Here is a 16,725-nt window from a genome sequence, read left to right as displayed (position 1 = left end):
GCCTGTAACATTGCCAGGAGCTTAGTCTCAGGACACAAATGTTGACCAGGAATTGGGGCTGGAGAGATAGCACAGCAGGTAGGGCTTTTGTCTTGCCGGTAGCTGACCCGGTTCGATTCCCGGCATCCCATATGGTCCCCTGAGCACCGCAGGAGTAATTCTAAACAAACGGCCAATAAATACTCATCACTTCATGCAACGGGAGAATCAGAACCTTTCAGTAATGTGCTTGTTGCTTTCCAAAAGGAACATTGGTGATTACCAAGACAGAAGCTCAAGAATCATGTATTAAATATTTTATGTACATATAAATGTTTATATTTGATATATTTGATTTTATACTGAATATTTCTCTAATAAAAATATTAATATGATGTTTATATTTCAAAATGTATGTACTTGATGTTTATATATTTATAATTAACATAGGCATTTTGTACACCAGATATGTAATCATCTGTGTTATTAGGTATTTTCTCTGTGGGGCCAGAGAGATAGTACAGGAGATGTCGCTTGTCTTGCATATAGCCAACCCCAGTTTGATCCCCGGCACAACATACGGTTCCCCAAATCCCACCAGGAGTGATCCCTGAGCATTGCCAGGTTGGACATAAAAGTTAAAATAAGTTTTTTACTCTTGTCTTGGCAGTGAGAGTGCTATTGATCAAGCGTAGATGCATCTGGGCCAGGAACAGAATAGCACTGTGTGGATCGCACTCAGAGTGCTGCTCTGAAGCATCAGAGAAATGCATGAGCAAGCCATGAAAGCAAAGGAGACACAAATTGATGTCACCCAGTCTAGGTGGCAGGAATAGTGGCCTTACCGCTCCTGTTTCCATACATTTCAGCTCTGATCTCAGTGTTGCTATAATTGGGCACAGACACAATTCCGACCTGAGTGCAGGAGCATGTCCAGGGTCCCTGTACAGCCTCTGCCTCGCCAGGTGCCAGGAGGTCCCTCTCTGCAGCCATGCAGAAGGGCCGCTGGCACCTTGGACTCAGATGGGATCTCCCTTCTGCAAATAGCCTCGCACCTTTGCGTTTAATTATGTTGCACCCAATGGCAGAAGAAAGAATCTCAGTTTATCACTTTTAAGCTTCATCAAAAAGTTGTGTGAAGTGATTCTCTTAAATTTGTAGTAGGGGTCGGGGGAAGAAAAAAATCCCTTTATTTTTTTAAAGTTTTTTTTCCACTAAGACCCTCTGAAAACTTTATTTCATGGTGCTTGAATTCAGTGTAGATTTTTAAACACAGGCCATAGACATCATGATTCTCTCGTTATGGTTTGGCTGCCTGGAGAGCAGCAGACGAACCCCATATTTCTCAGAGATGCCTAACGGGGTAAGTCAGAATAACCTGAAAACTGCTGATTTCATGAACTAAAATTTTTTTAATAGCCTCAGAAAAGAGGTTATCTTCTGCTAGTATAAGATGCACTTTTATTATTCCATATGCTACATAAATTTGAGCACATTGTTTTTCCCTGTATCCTTCATCTAACGGTGAGGGGCCAGAGCAGTTATACAGCAGTTAGGGTGCTTGTCTTGCATGCAGCCGCCTGGATTCAATCCCATATGATCCCTGAAGCATGCCAAGAGTGATTCCTGGGCCAGAGCCAGGAGTAACACCTGAGCGTTGCTGTGTGTGGCCCAAAAACAAAAGCAAAAAAAAAGAAAAGAAAAAAAGGGAAAAAATATATAACACAATAAATATAACCACTTGTTTTATTCATAAATTTTTCAGAAAACAGTTTGAAGAAATGGCCTCTTTTAATTTGTCATCTGTAAAGGAATTTGCTGAACATATAACTAATGCCACTTCAGAAAAACGACAAAAATTTCTGAAGGACTTTTATGCTTCTCGGTATTTGGAGATAAAAGAATTTTTTGTGGATTCTGCCTCAGAAATCACCAAATTCTCTAATAAGCAAGGAGCAAGAATCAGAAATAAGACTGTAAAAAAAGAATCTCTTATAAAAGAAAAGTCAGAATTCGAAACTATGTCACTGAAAGATTCTGCTAAAACAAATTCTCAAATTTGCAGTCAAAAAGTTTATCAGGGAAAATCAATTAAGTGCCAAAATCATAGTGCCTGTAGAGAAGAGAGGCTTTATAACAGTGCAGAAGTTAAAAAATTGTCTATAAACTGTAACCCGAACACTGACAGTGAGAAGAGCAGCCAAGCTTCCAAAGGTACTAGAGCGTCTTGTTCCCTAGGTAGTAAGTCTGAGGCCTGTGAGAGAAAGCTTGCCGGAGCCGTCAGAGACCAACAGGACCTCACAGGGACAGACATTTCAAGAAATGAACCACCTTTCAAAGTGGAAAATAGAAAGCTAGAAAGTGCAGTGTTAGAAAACACTGCTGTGGTCCACTTGCTTGGTGACACCTCTATTCTCGATGACCTCTTTAAAAGTCGAGGGAACAGTCCCACACTGCTGCCAAGGAAATCTCTTTCAGGGCCCACGATAAAAACAAAACAGAGACCAAAAGATTTCTGGGACATCTTGAATGAACAGAATGACGACAGTCTCAGTAAACTCACAGACGTGGCAGTCGTGGAGACTCTGTGTGGAACAGTGCCCCCGACCACAGCTTCCAAAAGGAGAGAGGACCCACAGACTTCGCTCTGGAAGTCGAACGAGAACTTTCTGTGGAAAAAATTTAACTCAAGTGATGAAGGTGAGAACCCAACTAATATACATGAGTGATTTATTAATACACAAATGGATCACTATGACAGTGAACTTCTGCCATCACCATTTGCGGCATGTTGCTCCGTTTTTACCTGAACTTGACAACAAGTTGCCAAAACATGTTTTTATTAAATTGTTGATATAGGAGCTTGAAAGTCTGAAATGTAAATGTTATCTGTTCATTTTTCTTGATACGATTCATCTTTGAAGACTACATTACGGTATCATTGCTGTTATGAAATGGGTAAGATTACCTGGATCATGTGGTTGTGTAATTATATGGCTGTAAATAAGAGATTTGCCCTGGCATACAGCCACTTCCTAGTATGAAAGAGGAAGTGATGTGTTTGAACTAGACCGGCATAAATGTCCTTCTAGTGTGAAATATCTGCAGTTCACTGTCCCAGATTCCATTAAGTCACAAGCCAAATTAAGTTTAGGGCCAAAACCCAGGAAGATCTCACACGTGTTCTACTTGGTGAGCCACTTCTCTGCTTTCTTTCATTTCATGTAATGTCCTCATGTCATGTTCTTCCTAGGAAACAAGTAGAATTAAACATATGATGCTCTGCCAAAATAGTAAATGTACAACTTTTCAAGATCAAAGCTTCATGTATGACTTTCTATACAAGATGGGGATGTAAAGTTATATATTCAGGGCTGGGGAGCTAGTCCAGTGGGTAGATTGTTTGCTTTGCACACGGTTTACCCAGATTTAATCCCCAGTATCCGATATGGCCCCTGAGCACTACCAGGAGTAATACCAAATGCAGAGCAAAGAGTAACATTGCCAGGTATGGCACAAAAACAGACCCCCCCCAAAACAGTGATGTATTCATTACCATTAGCCACAGAACACCAGTATCTTAAATTTTATAGGACTATTATGATTGAATCAATATAAAGCCAAGGGAAGTACTTTTATCTTACACCAGTACAAATAAATGAGTAAGTTGTCTGAGTGTTGTATTTTGTTGGATCTATGTGGTTTATAAACCAATGGAATCTGATCGCTGTTGAATTCACTCACATAGAAGCAATTGCTCAAATAAAATGATTTTTAATTAATTAGCATCACAGAAACATTTTCCTTGCATATATGGGAAACACCTGCTCACATTTCACAGCTATCATGACAGCTTGATAGAGTAATTTTGAGCAGCTATCATGATTTTGCCCCTTTGATGTAGCTATTTAGTAATGAGGATGTTTTGATGTTGTTTAAATTCCCTCTCTGCTATGAATTAGATGTTTTCTTGTGACATGGATTAACCTTTAAAACCTTTATTTCATCACTAGTGGAACTATCATAGAAGCTTGTGATATTGATTAAATGAAATGTTATTAAGTGCTTATGTGATTCCTTGGGACATGTTTGTTGGTCAATAAATGATAACAATGAAAAAAATTTAAAAAAAAAAAAGAAGCAATTGCTCAGCCCCTGCGCTAGGAACTCTGGTCAAAAGAGGGAAGGCACATGGGGGCAGGGCCCACCCACACAGCCCCCAGCCTCGTGCTGCACGGTGGCACAGAGCCTGAGCTCTCTGCTGACCCACATCCAGACGCACCAGGGCAGCCTTGGCAGCTTGCAGGGCTCGCAGCAGAGTCCACAGAAGAGCAGTGGAGAGCTCAGAGGGCTTGGTCTTCATTCAGAGGGAAGAGGGCCCTCGATATGTGCCACGATATGGATCGGAAATAGGGAAAAACATTCTTCCGTATGGTACTGAATAGCCAAGGAGGGCAATGTTAGAACTATAAAATATGCTTTATGTCATGACTCCTGTATTCATGATGTATGACTGAAATCAAATGTTTATGAAATTAAATGTTCAAATATTTACCTGAAGGCATGCCACATATTTTGTGTGTGTGTGTCCAGTATTTGTATTTCTTTTCTGATTCTTGTATCTGTGTGTTTCTAAAACCCGCAACGATAGCACTGAGTTTGAAAATCATTGTTTTGATCACACAGACCTAGATGGGCCTTCTTCCCCCTCTTCCTTCTCCCCTTTCCCCCACCCTGTCTCTATGCCAGATGATAGAGCTTATAGTATTTTAATAAAAACATATTTTCATACATACAAAGGGAGACCTTTGAAATTTTTTAAATGGACATATTGTTAGAATCTAAAATAATTCATACAAATACTATCTCTGTACTCCTGAAATATATTAAAGAAGTAACCCAGTACTACATTTATTGTTTTCACATGCTTGGATTCAACCAGCCTAGCCTCTGAACACATGCTTTGTAGTTTAGGCCAGTGAGGATGCATTAAATCTGAATATATACTTTTGTTCTTACTATTTCCTAAGTAATATAGTATTAAGTTGTTCACAGCATTTGCATTAGGTGTCATAGCAGTCTAGATATAATTTAACTATGTGAAAGGTGTGTGTAAGCTATATGCAAATACTGTGCCATTTCTTATGCAAGACGTGAGGATACAGCTCTGTCTGAATCACTGTCCTCCCGTTGCTCATCGATTTGCTCGAGCGGGCACCAGTAATGTCTCTATTGTGAGACTTGTTACGGTTTTTGGCATATTGGATACGCCATGGTAGCTTGCCAGGCTCTGCCGTGCGGGCGGGATACTCCCGGTAGCTTGCCAGGCTCTCCGAGAGGGGCGGGGGAATCGAACCCAGTCGGCTGCGTGCAAGGCCAACGCCCTGGAACCAAACGCCCATAGACAGCACAGTGTGACCGTATGGTTCTTTGTGGTCTTCGGGAGCACACACGCAGGCATCAGTGAGATACACGTCACTGTCATCGCACAGGGGCACGGTGCCAAGCAGAGGGGCGCTGGAGGGGGTGGCACAGGTCCAGCGGGACAGCCTTCCCCCTGCCCTGCCCGTAAATAGCTGAAGATAAGGCCAGAGAACGGGGGTAGGACGCCCCGTAGGACTCTGACCCTGCGGGAGAAATCCCTGAGCTCTGCCACAGCCTGAGCACCCGCGGACAGCAGGAGGAGGCTGCGGGCAAGTACTGGAACTTGCCTGAGGGCGCCCAGCCCCAGAGGCGCTTTCCTTTGGGAAGAAGCGAATAAAACTGTTGAATCACCTTCTGGTTGGTGGGAAACTTGGCGTCCAACGCCAGGCGCCTCGGCCTGCTTTCCACCGCGATCCCAGAACAGCCCCCGGGTTTCTTCGTGAGCAGCAGACGTGGGTGGGCGGCCGCCCCCTCCTCCGGGCCTCAGGAGTTTCCCTGCGAGATGCGGGTTTGAGCCATTGGTGGCTTCAGCCTTACCCCGCGGCGAAACTCCTGGAGCCCTTGATAGGACCCAGTTCCACGGTGCTCTGCGCAAGGTGGGAGTTGGGCGCTCCCCGGGCCCGGGCTGCCCACCCGCTGCTTCTCACGATGAGAAAGTTCCCCAAGCGAGCGCAGTTTGGGCGCTTACCTGGGGTGTACACATCTGGGACACGGACACACACACACACACACACACACACACACACACACACCTGGGGCACACAAACCTGAGGCTCCACACCAGGGGCTCACACATTTTGGAACGCACGTAAAATTGGGGCACACACAGCTGGGATGCGCGCATACAGGGGGGGTCACACCCGGGGAAGGGGCACAAACCTGAGGCTCACACACCCTTGACACGTGCGGGGCCCACATACCTTGGACGCACATACCTACGGAGCACAAACCTGAGGCTTGCACACCTGGGACGCACGTACACCCTGGGCGAGCACACCTGGGGCGCACACCCCTGAGACTCGCGTACACCTGGGGCACACACCCCTGAGATTCGCGTACACCTGGGGCGCACACCCCTGAGACTCGCGTACACCTGGGGCACACACCCCTGAGATTCGCGTACACCTGGGGCGCACACCCCTGAGACTCGCGTACACCTGGGGCGCACACCCCTGACACTCCCGTACACCTGGGCTCATACCCCTGAGACTCGCGTACACCTGGGGCGCACACCCCTGACACTCCCGTACACCTGGGCGCACACCCCTGAGACTCGCGTATACCCTGGGCGCACACACCTGTGGCACCAGGCGAGCGGTCGGGCCGCTGCCCGCCCCTGAGCGGCCAGGTGCTGAGTCCGGGCAGCGGAGCAGGAGGGGCCGGGCGCGGCCTGAGCGGGGGGGGGGCGGGGGGGGGAGGCGGGAGCGTGGGCGGGCGCGGGAGCCCCCCAGGCAGGCGCACCCAGGCTGGGTTCGGCGGTGTCTCTGCTGCCTCCTCCGCATCCACAACCACAACGCCGAGAGCGAGTTTCTTCCGAGGTGTGCCCAGAATCCACCCTGCCAAGGGCCCGCTGCCACCCTCCCTCCCGGCCAGCCGCACCCCTCTCCCCTCATCTCTGCTCTCCCTCCCGATTGCACCCCTCTCCCCTCATCTTCGCCCTCCCTCCAGGCCGCACCCCTCTCCCCTCATCTCCGCTCTCCCGATCCGTTTTCCGCGCTGCTTCCCAGCGGAAACACGTGCCGCACTGGCCGCAGATCTGCACTGGACAGGCCTCTCTGTTCAGGTCTTTCCCAATGGCTGAGGGCCCTGAGTCCGCCCTTACTTGTCTCTGAAGCTGTGGCCAGGAGTCACTCAAACGAGTTGGAGTGTGGCACACGCGCGGCGCCTCTTCCTGCAATGCGGGTCCCCTGGGTGTCTGCCGCCTCCACTGCCTTGGGAAGCCATCGCTTGAGACATGGGGTGGGTACCCAAAGAACCCGACTGACAGCAAGCTGGCAGGTGCAGCCTTAAAGGCACCGGCCTGTCTGTGATCACAACGGAGCTTTGTTTTTTCTCTAAATACGGTGATGTTTTAGTTTTTTTTCTTCTTTTCTTTTCTCTTTTCTTTTTTTTTAAATTTTATCAAAGCACCGTGCTTTACAAAGTCAGTTAAGTTGAGTTTTAGATCTACAGCATCCCAGCACGGCTCCGCCACCTGTGCCCACTTCCCTCCACCAGTTCCAGGCTCCCTCCCCCATTCAGTCCGCTTCCTGGACAGGAGCATTTTCCAGTTTGCTGGTTGAAGTTTGGGTCTCTTGTTTCAAGGGTTGTTTGACTCTACGGTTTGGATATTTAGCTCTTCCACTCCTCTATACACGATGTGCCTGGTGCTTCCGGTCTGTCTTTCCTTCCCCACTTGGTTTCTTTCTCTTCCCTTCACTCTGGGGCCAAGGGTGATCTAGGCATCCTCACTCAGCATTCCCTCATGCCGTTCTGGGTACCGCACATATACAGAAGAGTATTTTAGAGAAAGAGGACAGGGAGGGGTTTAGGCATGTGCTGTCGCCAGGTGGATGCCAGAATGAATATTAAATTCTCCCCAGTGGCTGATCCCCTCAGGCACATACCAACACATCTGCAAACCTAACAAAAAAGGGTTAGGGGAAGACTAAAATGTGGTCTACTGCCCTCATTTGGGGGTCTTTGAGTTGGGGGTGGAGTGGGCATGTCTCTGCTTTCTAGTACTGAATTCAGCTGTGAATCTCTGTGGGTTCTTTCAGTGGTGGCACTGGGGCTCCCAAAATAACAGTGCCCCAGGGTTTATACTTGACCGGTCAAGCTTGTGTCCAGCGTCAACCAAGGGGTCCCAGTTATTCCAAACAAGTTCACATTTACTGAGTTCACATATGTTTTTTGTTCTTTGCTAACAACTTCAAGTAGACTCTTCTCACTGTCCTGTGCAATGCTTCTGACGGGTAGGTATTACGATCCCTATTCTACAGAGGAAGAAACTGAAGCAGAAAGGATCGAATAGCTCTTCAGAACTCAGCAGGTCATACTGGTCATTTCTCTATCATTGCTGTGCCCAGCTAGACTTCTTCCTGTGGGCAGGATGCCCATAGCACCAGCCATGTCCTGGAGATGGGGTAGAGGCCCCACCCACAGATGGCAATCCTGAGTAGGTAAGCCGGTCGAGTTCACTCCAGCCGCAATAGTCTCCACATGCTCTTCTGCTTGCTTTTACTGCGTTCAGGATCTTAGGGGTTTCTTTGCTGGGGGCAGAGGGAATGGACCACATCCAGCCAGTGCTTACTCCTGGCTCTGTGCTCATGAGGTCAATTCTGGATGTGCTCAGGGGACCACATATGGTACAGAAATTAAACCAGAAAATTAGAAGTTGGCAAAGGCTCCCTTTCTTGAATCTCAAATGACAGCTAGGTCCCTGGCTTCCGTTTCCTTGGATGATTGCTCTTCACCTGCTGTGTTGGATGTGCTTAGTGTAGTGACCCAGAAAGACAGAAATGGGGCTTTGGCTCTAACTATGTGATGATCCCAGCTGGGAGAAGAGTGGAGCAGGTAAGAGCGCAGCAGGCCACTGACACAAACGCGGGACACAGAGAACCGTGTGTTTGTGACGATGCCCATGAGCAGACATGCAAAGAAGAAAGCCAAGAACAGATGAAACCAGCTGTGCCAGAATCCCTGTGTAAATGAAACTGAGAAGTGGCCCTGGTGACGCTTCACTGGACTAGAGCATCACTCTGAACATCAGGTCCAGCTATGCTGAGCTGCTTTCTGAACTTTACACCAGTGACCCTAAAGCCTTCTCCAGTGAGACCACCAGGATCTCACTCACAAGAGCCCCCCAATCCCCGTTGCTCCTCATCGATGAACAGCTTTGAAGACCCCCAAGGCTGCACTCTTTCTAAAGTGTCTCCCGAACCATTCTTTGTCTCGAATGGTTTACATCACACCCTATACTTCTAATTGTACATATTGCTATGATGTGGACTCCCCACCCCTAATAAAGTCTTATTGTAATTATATGTTAGTGACTTCAATCTTAACGTGAAAACTGTCTCAGTGAGGTAGCTTCCTCAAGTGGTGGCCACTATGCCACTTTCCTCGCAGCCCATCTTGGTCACCAAGGTAAGTGCCTAGGAAATTCAGGACTTCAGTCAGCCAAGGCCACCTCTGTGTTATGGACATTTGCACCCACTAACCCCTCGAGGCAGTTATCAGAGTTCTACAGATCAAGTTCTCCCGCCCAATTTCCTCTTGGGGGGCTGTACGGCTCAGGTGGGAGTGAGGAAAGAAAACAGCTCTTGCCTCCACCCAGGTGACTTGGTCTGCCATGTGCCCTCATAGATAGGAATTTCAGGAAGAGCACAGATAGTGAAGATAAGTTTGTTCAGGAAATATGAGGTGAGGGAAAGAGGGAAATACACATTCAGAGAAACATAAACTTCCTCAAACAGGAAAGAGCCCAGAGGACTCTTCCCTCGGAGAGATGCAGATGAATCCCCCAAATGGAGAATGCACCCCACTTATCCTGCAAATTTACCTTTATGGTGTTTTTTCAAACTACTCCCCAAGGCTTATACTAGGATGCTGTCAGGGGAGCAGCTGGGAGCACTGATGCCTTGACAGTCTTCTCACAGCCGTTGTTCCTGGAGGAACCTCTCCACTCAGGCGCCAGGAATTTCTGCATCCAGGAAGGTCTCTAGTCTTCTCCATGGGTTTCTGTAGGGGTGGTTTGGCTTAGAGACACAGTGATTTTAATTTTATTTAATTTACTTAAAATTTTTTTTAATGTTTGTCTTGCTATGGGCCACACTGGTGGTACTCAGGGATTATTTCTGTTTCTGCACTCAAGAGTCATGATGCCTTGCAGACTCAGAGGACGATATGAAATGCCAGGAATCAAACCCAGGTCAGCCGCATACAACGCAAGTGCCCTAACTGCTGTACTACCTCTCAGAAAAATCACACAGTGATTTTTCAATTCATATCACTAGATACTTCCTTGTCTGCCTGATTAAAGCACATGTGTAGTGGAAATTAGCACTTTTGAGACTTAGATCTCATGTTTTTATACCTGTTATGTAAGCGAGGTCAGATGCACTGAGACTCCAAGACGAAAGTAAACAGGGACCTAGTGACAAGCGTTTGCTGTAGTAAAGCTATGCTTTTTAGTTCTGTGAACTTTCTTCTTATGTAATACTTGTGATTTTCTTCCTCAAATACCCTACCAGGATATAACACCAACCTTATTGCTGTTTTATAATTTCTAAATAAATTTTTTTGTGTGTAGATGCATAATGCAAAATTCAAGGGGTGTGGAAAATAGTAGTTTCCTTTTCTTCCCAGAAACTCTGCCATCACTATCACCAGCTTCTTATAGATCTTTTTCAGAAATAACACACATATATATAAAGGCATTAACCTTTTCCATATCTAAATTTCAGATATACTTAGCAGCTTTACATCTATCTTCTTTTTTTAAAAAAAATAATAATTCTTTATTTAATTAAAGAATCGTGATGTACAAAATTTTTGATAGTTGAGTTTTGGGTATATAATATTTCAACACCAATCCCATCACCTTCCCTCCACCAGTGTTCCCGTATTTTTTCCAATATTCTGGGCTCCCCACCCCCAGCCCTGTTTGTCATCTTGACAGACATCACATTTATTTTCAAAAACTGCTCAGTTTCCTGTCAGAAATGAAGGGAAGTGACTACCTATAAGTTGCTGCTGCCTAGTTCTAAGGAAAGCCCCGGCCAGGCTTTTGCAGTGATGTGGGTGGAACTAGAAGGTCTCGTGCTGAGTGGAGTCAGTCAGAAGGAAAAGGGCAGATGCAGAATGATCTCTCATTTGTGGGATTAAAGACACAGCAAATGAGCAGCAAAGGCCCAAAGGCAACACAATGCTAGAACTGATCCACACAAAAATTGAGTGGGGAAGGGAGTTGCGAGGAAAGGGTAGTGGAGTCCTTGGGAGAAGAAGCAGGTACACAGATAATGGGTGTGGTGTTGGAGTTTTGTGCATGACAAATCTTTTGTAAAGCATTAGAAGAAAGAAAATAGAAAGCATTGTAAACCACAGAAGCTCAGTTTTAAAAAGTGGGTGCTAACTGTTGCTTTGAGAACCACAAAGAATTTTTGTGTTTTAGTGCCTGGATAGATTCCCATTAGGGATTAGCTTGGTGGTCAAAGAAAGACCTTCTGTACAGTTAAAGAGATCTCCAGGATTATCTAGTACTGCCCCCCTTACAGCACAATGGAGGTCCAAAGAATGCCATGAACAATGGCTAGGATGGGAAATGCCACATGCAGGTCCTCAATAAATAATAGTTCCTTTGCCAAAGGTCCCATAATGCCTGGGCGTGCAATGCCATTAGTTTTAGGTTGGGTTTTTTCTTATGTCTTAAAAGTTTTAGGTTCACAGTACACTTGAGAGTAATAGAGATATTCCTTATTTATCTTCTCATATGACCCCTCTGTCAGTCAAACCCTGCACCAGAATGACTCATTCTGGTTACAGGTTATGAACACAAATCGGCACTCATTATCTGATGAAGACAGTTGCTTAAATTAGGCACTCTCATTGTCCTGGAGTCTATGGCTTGGCACCAATATACAGTAACATATCAAAATGGGGTGAGCATTTCTCACCCCAAGATCATATGGCAACTTGTGGGTCCCCAGGATATTTCAAGGGAGCAACGAGTTCAAACAATCCATTGGAAGCAGTGATGCAATACTATGGAGAGCAACTGGAAGGAAATAGGTCAGAAGATGGTCATGACTGGGAAATGCTGAGAAACTGCTGTGGAGTGTTGTCACTGCCCTGAAAACCCTCTAGCTTTCTCTCTTCATCTTCCCTCCTCCACTCCCTCACCAACTACTAATCTTTTTTTTAATTTTCCCTATATTTTGCCCTTTCCAGAATGTCATAGAGTTGGGATCATGTAGTTGGTAGCCTTTTCAGATGGCCTCTTTCAGTTAGTAATATGCACTTAAGTTTCTTCCACATGTGTTCATGGTTTAAGAGCTCATGTGCTGAATATTCCATTGTTTGGCTGTACTCATTTATTTATACATTCACCTAGTGAAGCATATTTTGGTTGCTTCCAGGCTTGCACTTTGTGGTTAAAGGTGCCTTTAAACAATCACACTAGAAAAACAGAACAACCACAGAAGAGGCAGCGCTATGCCCCAGCTACTCAGTACCCTTCCCTCCTTCTTATTAAGGCATCATGATGTGCAATGCTTTTGCTAGGGATTCCTTATACAAACATGCTCATTGTCCCCGCCGCCATCAGTGTGCCAGTATGGCTTCACCACTGCCCCCAGAGCCCTCCTCATGCCCAGCCCCCTCCTGTCTTGCTTGGTAAACTCAGTTCTATTAGCAGAACCTCAGAGTTTTCTCCATTGGCTATTTGTCTATACCCTTAATTTGTTTTGTTTTATGTTTCTTGTTTTGCCCCCAATTCAATCTGGGTTACCACAATCAAACAGAAAATTCAAGGACACTTTTCTGACACTTTTATATAGTGGTACTTACTTTTAGTATCTACAAATGAGTAGTCTCCCAGGACTTTTCTTTCTGACTCACTTTGCCTAGCATTATGCCATCTAGTTTTATCCAGGTTGCAGTAAAATAAAGGATTTCATCTTTTATTATAGCTAAGTAGTATTCCATTGTGTGTGTATATATATATATGTATGTATGTATATATGAAACTATTAATATTTCCACTCGGCTGTTATTGAGCATGTGGGTTGTTTTCAGCTCTTGGTTATGTATAATAAATGACACTGAAATCAATATTTCAACTCAGTATTTTGCATTTGAGGGATAAATACCAATTACTTGAATTGCTGGACCATATGATAGCTGTTTTCAATTTTTAAAAAAACTCTATACTGATCTCCAACACTGATCACCACCAGCAAAGGGCATTCCTTGCTCACCACATTCCAATATTAACTAGGATATCTTTCTATTTTAACCCTCATGTTTTTAGGGTGCAGGAACATTTCAGTTTGATGCAGTCTCATTTGCTTGTTTCTGCTTTTATTATCTTTGCCAGTGGTATTGAATCATTGAAGATTCCTTCATAGTCAACATCAGTCAGTTCTATGTTTTCTCCCATGTATCTTACGGATTTGCATCTAATATTGAGGTCTCTGATCCATTTTGAATCAACTTTTTTATGGTGTGTGATAGAAAGTCCAGATTTATTCTTCTGCATGTAGTTGACCAGTTTTCCCACTTACATAGACTTTCCTTGTTCCACTTAATGCACCTGGTTCCTTTGTTGTAGATTCGGTGTCTGTTAGTATGAGAGTCTGTCTTCATTTCCACTGGTAGAAAAAAGTTCAATTTAAAAACTTATTATTGGGAGAGAGTAATCTTATAGCATTCAGTTGGGCCAACTTTACCCTTTCACTTTTATAGAGAAAATGTAATACAGTTAATTGTTTAAACAGATATTGAAAAACTGAAGGCAACAAAAGACATAAGTAAGGAGCCTTGGAAAGGAGACCTGAACAGTTAGATCAGTCCTTAATGTCTTACTGCACTGAAGCCAGAAACTTTGGAGGATCTCAGAGAAATCTTCAGTGATTTGACAACATTGGCATAGAAACCCAAAATAAACAATTGGAAATGACTACATCAAACTATATAGTTTTTTTAACAGCAAAATATATAACATAAAGCATAAAGAATTGGAGGAAGTATTTGTCCACCATGCACCAGGTAAAGGGTTAACATCCAAGGCATAGAAAACATTCAAAAAATTAAACAACCAAAATATTTATTAACCCATTTTAAAATGTAGAGATGTAGGTATATAATGATTGCACTTATTTGTGTGATATAGAAAGTATAGTATGAGCCAAGGACAGTAAAAATGAGGGCCGGGAGGACTGGCTCATGGTTGGAAGCTTGTCACAAGTAAGGGAAGAGGGCAGTTAGGGTAGAGAAGGGTTCCTGTGATAGTGATAGTTGGAAATGATCATTCTGACAAGAATTGAGTGCCGAGAGTAGGCAAAGGGATATACGTAGTAACCTTTCAGTGTCTGTATTGCAAATCATAATGCCCCCCCAAAAGAGAAAGAACAAGAAAAAGAGAGAGAGAAGAAAAGTTCCTGCCATCCTGGAGGAACCAGTGGGGATGGGAGATGCATGCCTAAAGTAGATAATGGACCAAATATGATGACCTCTCAGTGTCTGTGTTGCAAGCCATAATGCCCAAAAGTAGAGAGTATGGAGAATACTGTCTGCCATGGACGCAGGGGGAGGGTGGGAAAGGGGGAGTATACCCGGGATATTGGTGGTGGGGAATGTGCACTGGTGGAGGGATGGGTGTTTGATCATTGTGAGATTGTAACCCAAACATGAAAGCTTATAACTATCTCACGGTGATTCAATAAAATTTTAAAAATTAAAAAAAAAAAGAAAGAAAAGTTCCTGCCATCGAGGTGGACTGGGGGTGGGGTGGAAGGAGGGAAAATGAGGACGTTGGTGGTGGGAAATGTGGGTGTTGGTACATTGTATGATCAAAACTCATTAATGAACAACTTTGTAAGTGTGCATCTCATGGTGATTTGCTTAAAATTAAAATGAAAAAAATGTAGAGATGGATAGTTCTCTGGAGAATACATATAAATAAATGGCCAGTAGGCATAGGAAAAAATTGTTTATCATCACTATCAGGAAAAAAGCAAATTAAAACAATAATGAGATGTCATCTCACACCTCAGATGAGAATGATGTTTATCAAAAAAATTTGAAACAGACAGTGTTGGTGGGGACATGGTAAAAAAGGAACCCTCATTCATTACCCTCTTTGAAATCAATATGAACATTTTTCCAAGAAGCAGGACTATAACTACTGCAGTGATTCCACTTCTAGACATTTAATCCATACACAAAACCATTAATTCAAGAAGATAGATGCACAATTGTTTTCATTGCAGTACCAAGTACAAAAGCCATAATGTGGAAACAACCCTATTGTCCAGTGAGAGATGAATAGATAAAGAAACTGAGGCATATATAAACAATAGGATATCATGCAGGTGCAAGATATGAGCCTCATTCATAGAAGATGTACTCATTTTTGTTACTCTGACACAGTGCTTTATTTTTAGGTCCAGGTACTGCTTTTCCATCATTTGTAGCTGCTGACAACTGTTTTATGTGGTTTGAGTCCTAACACTTAATTATCCATTTGTGTAACTGTTCAAGGGACTGGTGTTTACTATTTCAAATAGGTGTCAATTGATGATCACTGTTCATGATTCATTTGTTGTAGAAATGGTTCTGGTAGCCTTTAAAGAATTTATTTATGCAGACTGAATAAATAGCAATACTCCTACATTAAAAAAAAGAATTTATTTATGCAGACTGAATAAATAGCAATACTCCTTCATTAAAAAAAATTTATTTATGCAACTGACAGTACATGTGTGCTAAGAATCCTAGGCTCAAATTACAGTACATAGGAAGACGAAGGTGCATCCATATGAATGATTACATACTGCTTATATAATGATTATATACAGCATGACAAAACAAATTATGTTATGTAATGATTAGTTGAATAGTTATAAACCAATTTTTTGGACATGAAAATCAGAGTGCAACAAATATGTGGTGAAAAATAATACTTAAAGATACTCCATACAAAGCAAAACTTGCAGAAAATGTTTTTATTATGACATTTGATATATTGTTATTCCTGAAGTATCAAATAGATCATCAATTTTTAGAGTTCCTTATTTTTATGGAAAAAATCACAAGTACTTACATTTGCATTTAAAACAGCCCAAAATGTGTTTTTAATTTTACCCCTCATTCACATTCTGTTCTGGATCAGTGTTTCCCAAAGCTGTGGAATATGAATGCTCCGTAAACAATAAATAATGCTTCGTGAGAAAAGTCAAGTTGGGAAAAAAGTTACCTTCCCGAAACATCTAAATATGATTTCTCATAATAAATAACCACTAAAATTTTTTAGAACCAGAACCAGTTGACCTAGCTGATTTTACTGTGTCAGTTAGCCACATGGTATTGTCCTTTATTTTTGGAGTTTCAAGTGGAATTTTGGCCTCGGAGGAGGTCTTAGGGCCCCACTAGAGATTTTTTTGTTTGTTTTGTTTTTATATACATTTTGGGGCTGTACTTTGCGGCCACACTGTTCAGGATTTACTCCTGGCTCCGAGCTCAGGAATCACTCTTGGAAGTGCTGAGGAAACCAACGCGGTGCTGGGAATCAAACCCAGACTGACCCTGTCCAAGGCAACTTCTCTACTTCTGTACTATTAC

At 43.6% G+C, this 16,725-nt stretch overlaps 1 protein-coding gene across 4 annotated transcripts in view; it reads left to right on the top strand.

The window, feature by feature from the left end:
• ERCC6L2 (ERCC excision repair 6 like 2) overlaps positions 1 to 4,533 on the top strand; it is a 133,250-nt gene extending 128,717 nt beyond the window's left edge. For all 4 annotated transcript variants that reach the window (XM_055125781.1, XM_055125783.1, XM_055125784.1 and 1 more), the window contains one exon: positions 1,745 to 4,533. In XM_055125781.1, coding sequence (XP_054981756.1) covers positions 1,745 to 2,708 — 964 coding nt within the window. In that variant the 3' untranslated portion in view covers positions 2,709 to 4,533. The remainder of the gene's footprint in view (positions 1 to 1,744) is intronic.
• Positions 4,534 to 16,725: the final 12,192 nt, after the last annotated feature.

The sequence above is a fragment of the Sorex araneus genome, chromosome 2, assembly GCF_027595985.1.
Source record: "Sorex araneus isolate mSorAra2 chromosome 2, mSorAra2.pri, whole genome shotgun sequence".
NCBI lineage: Eukaryota > Metazoa > Chordata > Mammalia > Eulipotyphla > Soricidae > Sorex > Sorex araneus.
Note: the sequence above shows the minus strand (reverse complement) of the source record. Positions and strands in the feature narration are given on the sequence as shown.